This window comes from Loa loa, assembly GCF_000183805.2.
Source record: "Loa loa unplaced genomic scaffold supercont3.80, whole genome shotgun sequence".
Taxonomy (NCBI): domain Eukaryota; kingdom Metazoa; phylum Nematoda; class Chromadorea; order Rhabditida; family Onchocercidae; genus Loa; species Loa loa.
The window spans coordinates 175536-189254 of record NW_018108260.1 but is presented as its reverse complement, the minus strand read 5'-3'; the positions used below and the strand labels follow the sequence as shown (position 1 = coordinate 189254).

Genomic DNA, 13719 nt, shown 5'->3' with positions numbered 1-13719 from the left:
TGTGGTGTGTGTGTGTGTGTGTGTGTGTGTGTGTGTGTGTGTGTGTGTGTCTGTGTGTGTATGTGTCGTTGTTGCTATACTCCTGCTGTTTCATTCCCAGCGATTGTATTTTCACTTTCTCATAAACACCTTTAATACAGTTTTACATCTTTTTCATATCCTCGATTCACTGCTTATTAATTCGTCGAGTAGGTTTTGACTAAGGCATAGAAAGTTTTATAATCAATGGTCATGAAAGTGGTGGTTACTCGCAAACCAAATTTAATAATCATAAAAGTGGTCACTATTAAGCCAGTTTCCTTTCCTCACACCTCTATGCTTAGTTGTCGTATGTCACACCTATAAATGATATCTATCGAGTTCTCATCTCGATATAAATTTCATTAATCTAATCAATATATTTCCCTAGGTAAATTCACATACCAGAAGAATACGCTGTATTATCTTTCCAGTGTTAAGATCATTACCGTCCCTGCACTATTACTCAAAACTTTTTTCTCTCCCTAAAAATACTATTTTTTTTACTTTCCTTCCAAAATTTACTTTTCTTTGTTTATTCATTTTGCTTTTATTTACAAAATCAATTTTTCTTCTTTCTCAATTTATTAGTTGTCATTATGTTTCACTCCGTTGAAAAGATGTCTTATTCAGTTCGAGTTAAATTAACCATAAATGAGACACATTTCCAACATTCATTTACCAGCTATAATTAGGTCACCATCATCATCATCATCATCATCATTATCATCATCATCATCATCATCAATAACGGCTGTTTATTGATGACTGAATCAGAAACCAAATGCATCCAATCGGGTATTCACATAAATTTATGATTCGTTTATTTGTTTTCCAATCATTTCTATAATATGCTTGGGAAAACGACAAACTAAAGCAAACTTTTTTCTTTCTAACAAATAAGTTTACATCGTTTTCATTAAAACTAACTTATGACTTTCTTTTGCTATTCACAAAAATCCCCTAAATAATGCTAATAAAAATGGGAGAAGCAGAATTTTGCAAATAAAATTGTCAATTATTCGCTTTTCCATCTTTCACGACAAGTTATATTTGTCACGACACCAAGTTTGTTTACAAATTTAGATAAATTGCTAAGTCTTGCGTTTACGTTTATCATTGGCACTTATTCATCTATTTGTATCAGTGAAGAGAAAGGATGATTATTTTGATACTAATATACCTTTAGTATTAAATTCAATTCATATGATGAAGATCATTTAGTGATTTCTTGACAAGGGAAACAAATTATACTAACAGAGTTGAAGCTGGTTAAAAAATTCATTGGATGAAAAATTCTGGACTTAATTGATATGTCACTAAAAGTTATTGATCGGTTTAATGGTCATGTAATGGTAGATGTGAAAATTTTTCTGACATTTAAGAACATTTTTAATTAATTTTGAAACCTCCACTTCATAGTACTTCGTTTGTTCTTGCTTTCTTCCTATCGAAAATGTTGAACTATTAGAAGTTTCACTTTTACAGCGATACACTATCTGTGGTATCTTCTCTTCGAGTATCAGGGAAAGAGATAGAATCTTTTGGGATGATATTAGCATATTAATGCTTAGCGTCTCAACTGGGGACAGTAAATCAAATTTTTGATGTTCTTAGTGGTTTGATAATTTTAAACTGATTTAAATTTCCGAAAAAAATTCAAATCTTAAATTGAACACGGCATTTAATTTTTAAACAATAAGCAGTTAGGTGCCGCGTGGTACTTTAGAATCGATTCATTTACGTAATTAATTTGCAAATCATGAAGTAGTATGGGCATAAATTGATGAAGTGATGAAGAAGAGAAATGGGATGAGAAAAGATTACTTCAAAAATTTGTTGCATCACTCATTTCAGGAGAAAAAAAAGTCATTGTTCGGCGTCCGGGTGATTCGTTCTTCGTTTTGAACTGTTCATTCAACTGCTTTGATCTTTTGTTCAAAATTGAACAAGAAAAGCTTTTTTTTAGTTCATCATTTTTCATTTTTATGAAAATGTATTAAAATTTTCGAAGGAAAATTTTTTTCCAATTGGGCCTTGAACTTTAACCTTTATCTCTATTCGCCGCATTCTTTGACTATTTTCTGATGATCACGGTAGCCATTCCTGATGTTCATCCTGAAATTCAGCTTATCATCCATCTTGCTACACCTTGTACTTCTATCCACAAATACAACCATCGAATTCCGTTCAACGTTTATAACTTATCTTCATAAGTCTCTCTGTGCTATCAGAAGAGCAATGATTGATTGTTGAAATAGACGAAGCTAATTGCTTTAATATCTTCCGAATTCTCTTTTAGGCTTAAGATACGAATAATAAATCTAAAATTGAAATGTTGAGCTATGCAAATATCGTAACTAAAATGTTTACACATATTCCATATAATTGTCTACAACCTGAGTAAATATCGAAAATGTCAAAGAAGGGAAAATTTTATTGAAATTGAAATTTGCATAATTTTATGACTTCGCTTTAAGCAATGATAACATAACTTTTTTCATTTATTTTTCCCTAATTTGAAAATTTATCAAAATTTAAGGGTTTCCTTCAATTTAAGGGTACTCGTTAGTTCGGCTTATATGCAACAGAAAAAGTTGACGAGGTGATTAATTAACATTTTTTACATCCTTTCCTTCTGATTATAACAGTTACAATGATGAGTCAACCCAAATGATTTGTTTTCAAAAAATTTTCATTTGAAGATATCATCTCGCCATTATTGTCCCTTTTTATTGATTGATATTATTAAGTTTTATTCTACCTATCCCCTCTCTATTTTGCCGCATTCCTAATCGTTTTAGCCACCAGTCTGAGTAATTGTTCTGCTTAACACGTGTCATTTGCGCTTTCTGATAATATATTCAATTAGCTCAAATAATTAAATCAGGAAATTAATAACTTCAACCAGCACTTTTCTTTCCTTCATTCTCTCATTTTTAGTTACTATCACTTCTTGATGATTCAATATCTTTGGCTACTATAACCACTTTCCCACTTGACTACAATGCTATTAGCCATTGGTGAATGGCTAATATCTATAATTTTATTCGACTTTCATCCCACTCATCCTCATTCACATTGTAACTCGTAGTGAGCTCTTACCCATTTGAAGGAAAAATCAATTTAATTTTGCTGTTAACTCTTCGTCCACCTCTTTTGAAAACCAATCTTTGGCTTAAGTATAATGGATATTACTTCACTCTCGAATATTCCTATTAGAATTATCAAATCATTGAGTTAGACTTTTTTTTCTTGTAAAGGCCTAATTATACGGGTGAGATTTCAAGAGGATAAGTATATTTTTAAATGTACAATCAAACAAAAGCAATGAATTCTTCTCTTGTCGAATTCGAATTCTGTTGTAAAATTCAATTTTTATAAATCTGAATTTGTTGTTTTCAATGGAAGTAACATTCCAATCGTACATTCTGAAGGTTACCATTTGACTCTCTCAATAGATTCGATTTACTTTTTTGAATTTTAATTTGGATATGTGACGAGGAATTGGTGCATGAAAAATAATTTATTGAAATTTGTAAAGTCTAAGAGCGGGAAAAAGCACAGATGGTAGTTCTTTGTGTGAATCATTCATGCAAAGATGTTTCTTCTTGAATCATTTACGATTATCTTTTCTGTCTTTTGTTTTTCAACAAACAATTCCAATACATTCACACTTTTCTTTTGCATGGCAGTTAATGCAAAATAATGAATAGTAAGTCTTGAAATGTATTATCAAGTGGGAAAGGATGATAAGTATGATAAGCTTGACCATTCTTGAATTCTGTGTTTATTCATTAATTTTTTTGACTATCAATTCTCCCTAATGTTATCATCCTATCAATGTGTTAATTTGATAAGACATTTAATAGAAACAAATTGATAAAAATATATTTTGAAGACAGATATGAATCAGGCACTAAAGGCACTAAGTTCGCCAACTTGCTCCACAAATTCTCAGTCATCTGCCAGTAATGATGGTGATGAGTTGGCTGCCAAATTGGCTCGAAGGAATATGATCGCTGAAGGTTATCTTTTTTATTTTCTGCCTTATCCTTATATCTTTAGTTCTTCTGGTTTATTTTAATTAATTAATTAATGAGTCGAACGACTGTCTTATGATAATTAGTTTACAATTGGTTACAGGTGAACCAGTGGAGCAAGCAAAACCTCCTAAGCTTTCTGTCTATTCCGAATTTCACGAGTTTACACGAAAACAAATCAAATATTTCATGGAAACATTTAAGAAGTTGGTTTCAACAGCATTTCACAATTTAGTTTAGGATTTCGAGTTCGAAGTTTAAAACTTCAAATATCAAGATTTATGAGTTATTTGGAAATTTTATGTACGTCAAATGCATATGTTGAATAAAAAAAAGAAAAAAGCAAACCTTTTGTCCTTCAAATCATTTTCAGCTAAAATCTTTTCTTCTTCGTCCAATAATTAATATTAGTTATATCATCCCTATTACAAATGCTGCCTATAGTTGGCATTTTTTCGCCAGTAATTTTAGGTGACATTTGTTGGAAGAGTGTAAACTGTTGCATCTGAAATTACAGGTATGATGTAGATCACGATAATTACATCGATTTTAATGAACTGAAACGGATGATGGAGAAATTGGGTGAAGCGCAAACACATATCGCGCTAAAAAACATGCTTAAATTGGTGATTTTTGTATGCTTAAAAGAAGAAACCAAATTTTAAAATCTCTATTAAGTTGGTGGATCAAAGCAAATAGTATTAGAAAGGTTCACATGAAAGTCTTTTCTGGAAATAACAGTACTTTAAAATAGGCCCTGCTGATTAACTGATTGATTCTGATTGATCCATTGTTGATCATGAATGAATCAAACATGAAATCATTACACATAAATAGTTTTTCTGGCATCCAAAATCTGTTGTTCATGAGATTTTTCATTGAGTTTATCACGATAACAACACCTGCTTTCAGGTAGATCTGTCTTCAAAAGTCTTAAACATTTCAGGTGGATGAAGATCAGGATGGTAAAGTAAGCCCACGTGAGTTCATGCTTATATTTCGTTATGCATCAACCGGTCAACTGTCGTGCGCAAAAGTTTTCAATGCATTAGCTGCATCGGTGGATGTTGTCAAGGAAGGAGTACATGCTGCTGCTGATTTCTTCGAAGCTAAAGTTTCTATTTCTTCTTCCTTTTTTTTGAAAATTTAATAACTTCAAACTTTGACACTTAAATTATTTTTACATTCTTTTTTTTTGATTATCCATTCAAAGAAGTTTAGATTGTCTACAGGACCTCATAGATTTCACTTTGATTAATAATTTGTTTATAGCTATGTTACTCAGATAAGTATATTATAACAAGTATGATAATTTGTTCAACATATATATATATATATATATATCTGTTTTTAAACAGTTCTGCACTTTGTTTGAAATCTTTTATTTCTTTTAATTTTTTAAGATCGAAGAACAAACAAAACTGAGCAGATTTGAGGAAGAAATTCGAGCTGAGCAAGAAGAAAAGAAATTACAACAAGCCGAGAAAAGCGAACGTCGACAGCAGTTCCTTGCAAATAAAGCAGTTTTCATATGAACTGAACTTTGCTATTATAATTTGATCGCAAACTTTTAAAATTTTACAATTAAACATATTAAAGCTATTAAGTATATGATGAATTGAATGAATTCCCCTCAATTGTTTGTGTTATTTGAGGTATTACTGAAGTTTTTTTTTCTGGATTTTTGGTTTTGTCATTCAATGATTTTTGCTCATTATGCATTATCAATCAGATAGATATCGTGTTGTTGTACTTTCAAATAAAAGAAAAAGATTGGCAGTGTAAGATTTTCTAAAAAGTTTTGAAAAACTTAATCATTTCAGTGTTAAAATGGCCAGGAAATCTTTTATCCTCAACTTTGATTGCAAAATAAATCTTCTGAAATCAATTCATTTGTGAAAAATTGATTATTGCTAGCAAAGTAACTTGTTGAAATCGTACAGTAGTACTGTTTCGAGACTTTGCTTGCTTCAGTTTGCAGTGATTATATTGAAATTTTGATGAGAACAAAGATAATCATAGAACTTTACCTGAAAAAATCGTTGCAATAAATGTGAACAAATCCTTAAATGCATTCCTTTTAATTGCTAACAAAATTAATACCGTATTGAAAGTTAGGAAAATAGAAAGAGTTGATTTCAAGAAGGCACTCTCATGCTTTCTGATTGCTTAGATTGGGATCACCGAATTTTTCTATTCAGTTTGCTTCATCGCCTTCTCTCATCTAATTTCCGAATTTCCATAGTTTTTATTTTTTATAGATATTAATTAAATTATCGGAATGGCTAACAAATATTTTCAATTGACGACAAAAGCTATAAAATCACTCGACAAGTTTTCTGAATTTGTTCGCACTGTAAGTTACAAATTGATGGTTGTCATTAAATTATTTTGTCTAGAAATATTAAATATTTTATTGGAATGAAATTATTAAAGGAATGATTTTTTCGAGGGAAATAAATCTCATTTATTTTTGTCATTTCTGGATTTCGAATTCAAAATTGTAAGAATTGATTTAAAGTAAAATTTCCACATTTATTTTTACGATTTTTCAAGTTTTTTTTTAAATGTTTTGAACAGGTTTGCCACTTTAAGCATTTCTACCCTTCAATCTACGAGCTGTCTAATTCTAAGTTTTTTTTCTAGAATTTTATTTAAGATTCAAACTAGTCTCGTTGTTACCAGTTAGCCACATTAAATGTAATTAATTAAGCAAGTAAGTGACGAAGTAAATAAGTAAATTTCAATTCAGTGTCGCGTAATATCGGTAAATGAGGGAACTGCAAAAGTTGAAATGGATGTAACCAATGCGCACTTGAACTCATCAGGACAGTTACATGAGGGTTGTTTAGCTACACTCGTCGATATAGTTACATCAATTGCAATACTGACCACTAACATCGGTGACGCGGGCGTTTCGATCAATTTGAACATGTCGTTAGTTTAATTAATTTCTCAATAATAAATTTGAAAATTAAAAATGTTCAAAGTATAACTGACGTTATTTGCTTTTGAAGTGGTATCTATTTAGTGGATTTTGAAGTAAATTATTAAATTAAGTTATAAAAATATCCGATTTATCTTGCCATTTATGATATTTCAAATTTGCAAATGCCATTTTCCATTATTATTGGAAGAGAACAGAAACAAGGATATTAATTAGTTCGTCCCTTTCCTTTCAATCTCTTTCCGTTATGTATAATTAATAACCGCATACTGACATAGGTATCCAAATTGTGCCAAACTTGGTGACACGATCGTTATAAATGGTGTTTTATTGTCCAGTAACACCAAATTGGCTCATACTCGTGCCGAAATTCATCGAAAAAGCGATCATTTGCTAATCGCTTATGGACAACACACGAAGGCTTTTCCCAAGAAGTCTTGATGACATTTTCACTTTCACGCTGAATTCCAAAATTTTCCAAACCTGGCAACATAATGAAATTATATGCAATATATAGTGATAAATAGGGAGTAGTGATAAAATTATTTGGACTAAAAAGGTTTTTATCAGTGAACAATGATATGGAAATTTGAAGGCAAGACTTAATTTAATTTTGTTTGTTCGAATTTCTTTTTTAGAGTCTACAATTTAACAAGTTTACTGCTTCTCTAAGGTTCAAATTTCTTCAAGTTTTAGTATGGCTCAAATTTCAGTCTTTATTTCAACTTTGGCATTCAAAACTTCTCAATTATACTGTGATTTAAAAAAAAATCAGTTATCTTTCCGAAAAATACGGACTCTTTTTTGAGGTAATTCGGCAAGTTTGAATCAGCGTATAATCAATTTCTTTCGTAATTATCAATCTGGTGTTCCTCGGGGGATTGCTGATGCAATGATATCTAAGCTATTCGAGAGTTGAACAAAACTTTCAGCACTCGAGACTAGTACTGTCGAAGGTTTCTATATATGATGCATTGTATTAGATGGAAACAACATTTTATTTCAAACATGAATATGGTGGACCGAAAAGCTGTTCTAATTGGCTTTTATCGCCTCTTTTCAAGTTTTCAAAAAAAAAAATCAACCTGATTTTAATGTTACTGCAGTGCGCTCTGCATTGCTTTTACCGCCAATCTATTCGATTCAGTGTTAAGTGCAGTTAGTAGTACACAACAATTGCAAATAGCATGTCACCCACATTTATTCCTGAAAGGTATTTAGGGACACTTTCAGTTGTCAAATACGCGGCAATGTTTTGTTTGAATCATTTGAAGCTCCTGAAATTATTTATTTTCCCACTCCACTAGACTGTTATCACTGCTATTTGATTGTTGAATTCAAATCAAACCTATCAAAAATATATGCTATTTTGCTATTCTGTAGTAATAATTTTACAATTAAATCATAATGTTTATATCAGAGTTATTTTAAATTTCAAGATTTTCAGAACTGTTAGTCTTAGTTTTAAAAATTTTCCCTCAGATATGTTATCAAATTTCATTTTTATTTGTCAAAACATCTTTTTCTTGGTTTGGGATGGCTCTTGAGGAAAATAACCTTCATTATTTCATCGGTACTTCCATTCCCTCCTCAATCATTGCTAACCTTTCGAGTAATACCGGGAATCAGATGAAATAAAAGTGTAAAAAGAGAAAGAGAATTGCGCAAAAGCGCATACTGGCACAAGAGTTTCACGCTTAAACTTAATTAATTAATATTTAATTACTACTCGATCTATAAGTCATCAAAAAAATTGAAAAGGAAATGCTCGTTAGTTTTCGCACTTTTGGACGATTTAAATTTGAAGAATGTCAAAAAAGATTTGAAAATTGAAACAACAACAGCTGTTTCGGAATGATACATATTTTTTGTAGTAAAAATATTGAAAACAATTGTCAAAAGTTACACATTGAGCTCCAAAGTCTTTTGACCTCTGACCTGGTATTGCAAGTTTCTATATTTTATTGTTTCAATGAAGCAACAATCTAAATGAATTAAATTTATACTGAAACATTATTAGAAATCTTAAAATTCCGGATAATAAGGACATCAAGTGATCACACATTATAGTAAATATTGATTGAATACATTTGATCCTATTTAAAAATTTAAAAGATTCATGTATTACAGGTTTAAAATTATAGAACAATTTGAATAGAAAATTAACGCAAATAATGTTTTCAGCGATTTACCTGATCAAATCAAGAAAAGATTGATTATCTTTGCCATTATACTACCTATCAAGAAGTGACTGATAAGACGAAAGGTGATACAAGATAACATAAATGAAGAGAATAACATGGATAAAAAAGCTTTATTTATGGGAAAAGGGAATGAAGTTGATAGAAGAACAGATGAAAAATAGGTTATAGGTTTCTTTGAACTAATGGACATTTCAAAATAAATGATAACAATTTATCAGTAGAGACTTTATTACTAACAATTTCCTTATTTATGGGAAAGGTATTCCAGAATGATATTGGATGTACGGAGCGTAATCAATCATATATGGTACAATTTGAGAGATTGAAATAATTGCTGCCAAATTAGTATTTGTCAACCACTAGGCTTTTTATTGGAAAAACTTTAGCTAATAATATTCCAGTGACATTGTAAGAAGGTAATATGGCCAATGGAATTTGAAGATTGAAAGGAATGTTTTGGGTACAGAAATGATGGAAAGTAGAAATTGTGCTTTATTGCAAGAACCGGTTATTGAAAGCTTGAAAGAAAACGGAAAAGAAACCGAAATGATGAAAATATAATTTTAGAAAGAAGAATAAGTACTTTTACCCAATTATTAATGGAATAACATTTCGTCCTTTCGTATATATTAAAACAAAATATGAAAGAATCGAACCCAAACAGTTCCACTTCATTTTTTCCTTTAATTTGTAAATGATCCATTCAAAATATTCTCTTCGAGAGATTTTTTAAAGTTTTTTTTTCTCATTTTAGACGAGCTAATCATTTCTTGAAATAAATACTTGTAATATATGCTATTAGCATTACAACCGATACGTTTGATTCAAATTGTTCTCAGAAGTAATTAAGTTCAGTTGCTTGAATAAATGAAAACCTTTAATGACTTAAAACTACGAAGTTCTATTTTTGGTTGATGACAAAGAAAAATGGTCGTCGTCAGATTTTAAATGCTAATGAATACTCAACAACAATTAACATCAATGATCGAGCAAGCGACCAAGTGCAGAAAATTCATTGAATGGTGCAAAGTTCGAAAGTGACGATTTAATAATTTGCAATTTAAAACATAATGAGAAATATAAATAAATATCAGTGATGTCCCCAAACATATCTTCAAAAACACGAAATAAAGTTAAGAAAACGAAAAATTTTGAAAGCATTAGGAAAATTTAAATAATTTTTGTGAACTTTTTCTAATGCCTTCAAAAGTTTGCACAGAACATAGAAATTCATCGATTAAAATATTACAAATAATATGGTTCTTCCATTGTTTTCTTCAAAATATCCTCGCGTGATTGCGGCCTAAAAAAACTTGGCAAAATATTGTGAATTGAAAAATCAATTTTCAAGGCTCTTAAATTTTTTTAAATAATAAAACCAGACAAAAGTTAAACTTATAGTTTAAGCATTAAATAAGCAAAACAGTTATCTCAATAAGTCTAAAGGTTGAATCCAAAATTGTAATATAAATAAGATAGAAAGGTCAAATAATCCTAAATTCTGCTGCTATCCCTAAAAGTCTAACTCTACCTTTCCTTCAGCAAGTAATGGCCAAAAATTACGCATAAAAAGCAAACATTGACCTAGGATAGGATAATGGTGATATATAATAGCATTTAGAAGAGATTACCTCCGTTGATTATTTAATTCGATACGACTCCTGGCGATACTGCAAAGTGACGAATCTTTAAGCCATTTATCCCAAGCATAGGTGAAAAATATGAATAGAAATGGTAACAAATCAACAATGATTAACAGTATCACTGCATATGGCAATAATAAGACATTTTTAATCCGAGGAATGCACGGTTTCTGAATAAAATAGTTCGTATAAAATTCTTTTTTTTTTCTTTTAAAGGAATTTTGAAGAAAGCAAAACAAATTTGATATAATAGTTAAATATGACAATATCGATTGATTAATTCTCTAGTGTTAAAGTAAATGAGTCAATTACCTGTAAATTAAGTTCTACCAGCTGGATGATATAATCAAATTGACAAGCAAATCGATACTCCACTTGATTAGTTAGTTCCTTCTCTCTAAATCCATAAAAATTAAATGAGTAATTCGAGAACCGTTTAAAATTTAATTCAAATTGAATTTCTTTTTTTTCCCTCATTGATAAGGGAAAGAATTAATATGTTTGTCCATTCATTTGAACCGACGATTAATGTCAAATATGTAAATAGAAATTTATTGGAAGTTGACATTTTAAGAAACTCCTGATTTTATTGTTTAGTCAATCTTGAAAATATTGGGACAATTTTTCGAGCAGTGATGCCTTAAACTGCTACGCTATCATTTTTTTTTCATAACTTCATCAAAAGCAGCACCAACCGTGGAAGTTTTTCAATGAAAAGTTTGTCCACGATAGTAGGATACATGAATGAACTGCACAGCAATGGATTAATTAGCACAATTAACTGTGCAGCCATAAAGAAAAGTACCAAGAATAGAACAACCTGAAATGTATAAAGCTTTATGGACGAGAAAAATCTGAAATTTAAATTTATCAACAATTGCTCGAACTCAAATGTAATAAATAATTTAATTCCATTTAACAGTTTCAATTATACTTAAATTATTTTCAATTCAAATTTACGCTCTTTTTGTCATTGCATGTCATCATTAAATGTCAAATTTTGTTTTATAGAACAAATTCTGACGATTGATAGATGATTAATAATTAAGTAAACAAAGTAATGAAAGTTCACTCACACGATAAAATAATTTGTAGTACTCATTTTTGACAATTTCGAAATTAAACATGTATGTAAATGGTGAAAGGAATATTACAACAATAATATTTACAGTAACCAAATTCCACAAAGCTATATGTGACTGAAAATAATTTTATTAATTGGGAAGACTTAAATGAACCATCCTTCAAGAAGATAGATTATTGATTTAATTATATAATCAACATACTATGGATATTGATTAATATCGTAATCATCAATCATTGATTTGTGGAGTCTATTTCGCAAATTAATATTCGAAAAGCTTTTAGAAAGTAATGGAATTGTTTTTGTTGTATCCTTAAGCTGTTTGGAAAAATAGAAATGATCGGTTATTCAGGTCAAATCGGTCATTTCTAATGAAATAAGGTTAAATGAAAATTTTCCGAAATCATGAAAATTAATAGATATATGACATACTCTGAGTAATATGTTGTGATATTCATCAAGTTCGGCAACTACTAGACATTTATTCTTATCAACATCTTCGGATCCAAAGCAAGTATCCGGTTCATGATACGGAATGCTTAGTATCTTCTCATCCGGTGCATTATCATTCTGTAGCATATCATTGTGTTCCCCTGAATTCGGCATGCCCAGTATCATTTCTAACGGCAATACAGTTAAATTATCAAATATATTTTCTAAAAAAAGAAAATTTTATTAATTTGATTAAAAAATTAATAGGAATAGTGGAATATCAGTTAAATTAAACAGTAATTCCATTATCGCTTTATTAGTTAATCTGTTCACTTCCTCCAATACTTTTTCATCGGTCACTTCAATATATTCCCATAGAGAGAAATATCATTGGTCTAATTCCTATCTAAGGCTTACAGTAATACTAAAATATCTCTAAATAATTCATTTCAGATTAAATGAAAGTGTTGAAATTGCTAACGTACTTGAATGGTATGATTAAAAATTGAGGAAAAAGTAGAATAGAGAGATTTTTTTGTAGCAATTGAAGATAATTTGCAGTCATCTTTCGTGGAATTTTGAAATCTTTTCAAATATTTGAAAGTTTCGATAAACTTACCATCTAACCAATCATCATCATCATCATCATCATCATCATCATCATCATCATCATCATCATTAAGTAGCATTTCCTCATCGCTGGTTGAAGTGATTTCTGATAAATCGGAATCAGAAGTGATAATACTTTGTGACATTGTTGAAGGTATGGAATTCACGATCAATTCACGTGTTGATTCTATATATTGCGTTAATTCCTCATGTGCCATTTCGTGAAATAAACCAAAAATGGTCAATGCAAGGGCGATTGTGATCAAGCAACCGATAATACAGTATCCCAATCGATGATCCAGTTTCCGTTTATATGCTTTGAATGTCTGGAAGTATATTCTATGTTGGAATTCTAAAGTATCGTTTTATGTCATCAGGAAAACTGAAACTATGCAAGATTTTTTTTTAAAAAAAAAAGGATTTGTTGAATTGATCAAAGAAATTCAAGACTGACCGGTCCAGAACGGTATACTTTCTGTATACCACCACCACGTAATGCACCATTTCCTCGATGATATGCGGGAATTGAGCGGGATGATGCTGAAGATGATTTGTCTGTTTCTTCCATATGATCTACAATTTTGCAAATTATAATGAAATGTAAGTTTATTGCTTAACTAATATCTTTCGTGTAAAATTTTAAATGAAATTTATTTCATAAATAATTTCCAACTGCTAGTTATATCTATTCAAAAGTAATTTTCCTCATATATTCATTCATGAAATTGATTATTGAAAC

General features: G+C 30.1%; 3 protein-coding genes across 3 annotated transcripts; 2 read left to right on the top strand and 1 right to left on the bottom strand.

Moving 5' to 3' along the window:
* Nucleotides 1-3913: 3913 nt before the first annotated feature.
* LOAG_03135 (hypothetical protein) lies at nucleotides 3914-5739 on the top strand. The gene is made up of 5 exons (XM_003138672.2): nucleotides 3914-4046; nucleotides 4165-4267; nucleotides 4579-4687; nucleotides 5008-5175; nucleotides 5465-5739. Exons 1-5 carry the CDS (start codon nucleotides 3926-3928, stop codon nucleotides 5594-5596), a joined length of 633 nt encoding a protein of 210 aa, XP_003138720.1. The 5' UTR covers nucleotides 3914-3925; the 3' UTR covers nucleotides 5597-5739.
* Nucleotides 5740-6342: 603 nt separating this feature from the next.
* Nucleotides 6343-7449, top strand: LOAG_03134 (hypothetical protein; the record flags this gene model as incomplete). The annotated part of the gene is made up of 3 exons (XM_020446222.1): nucleotides 6343-6417; nucleotides 6814-6998; nucleotides 7287-7449. 3 exons carry the CDS (start codon nucleotides 6343-6345, stop codon nucleotides 7447-7449), a joined length of 423 nt encoding a protein of 140 aa, XP_020303409.1.
* A 3008-nt stretch (nucleotides 7450-10457) lies between these two features.
* Nucleotides 10458-13548, bottom strand: LOAG_03133 (hypothetical protein; the record flags this gene model as incomplete). The annotated part of the gene is made up of 8 exons (XM_020446221.1): nucleotides 10458-10515; nucleotides 10844-11025; nucleotides 11168-11252; nucleotides 11551-11675; nucleotides 11932-12054; nucleotides 12372-12595; nucleotides 12991-13306; nucleotides 13435-13548. The coding sequence occupies 8 exons, from the start codon at nucleotides 13546-13548 to the stop codon at nucleotides 10458-10460; spliced, it is 1227 nt and encodes a 408-aa protein (XP_020303408.1).
* Nucleotides 13549-13719: the final 171 nt, after the last annotated feature.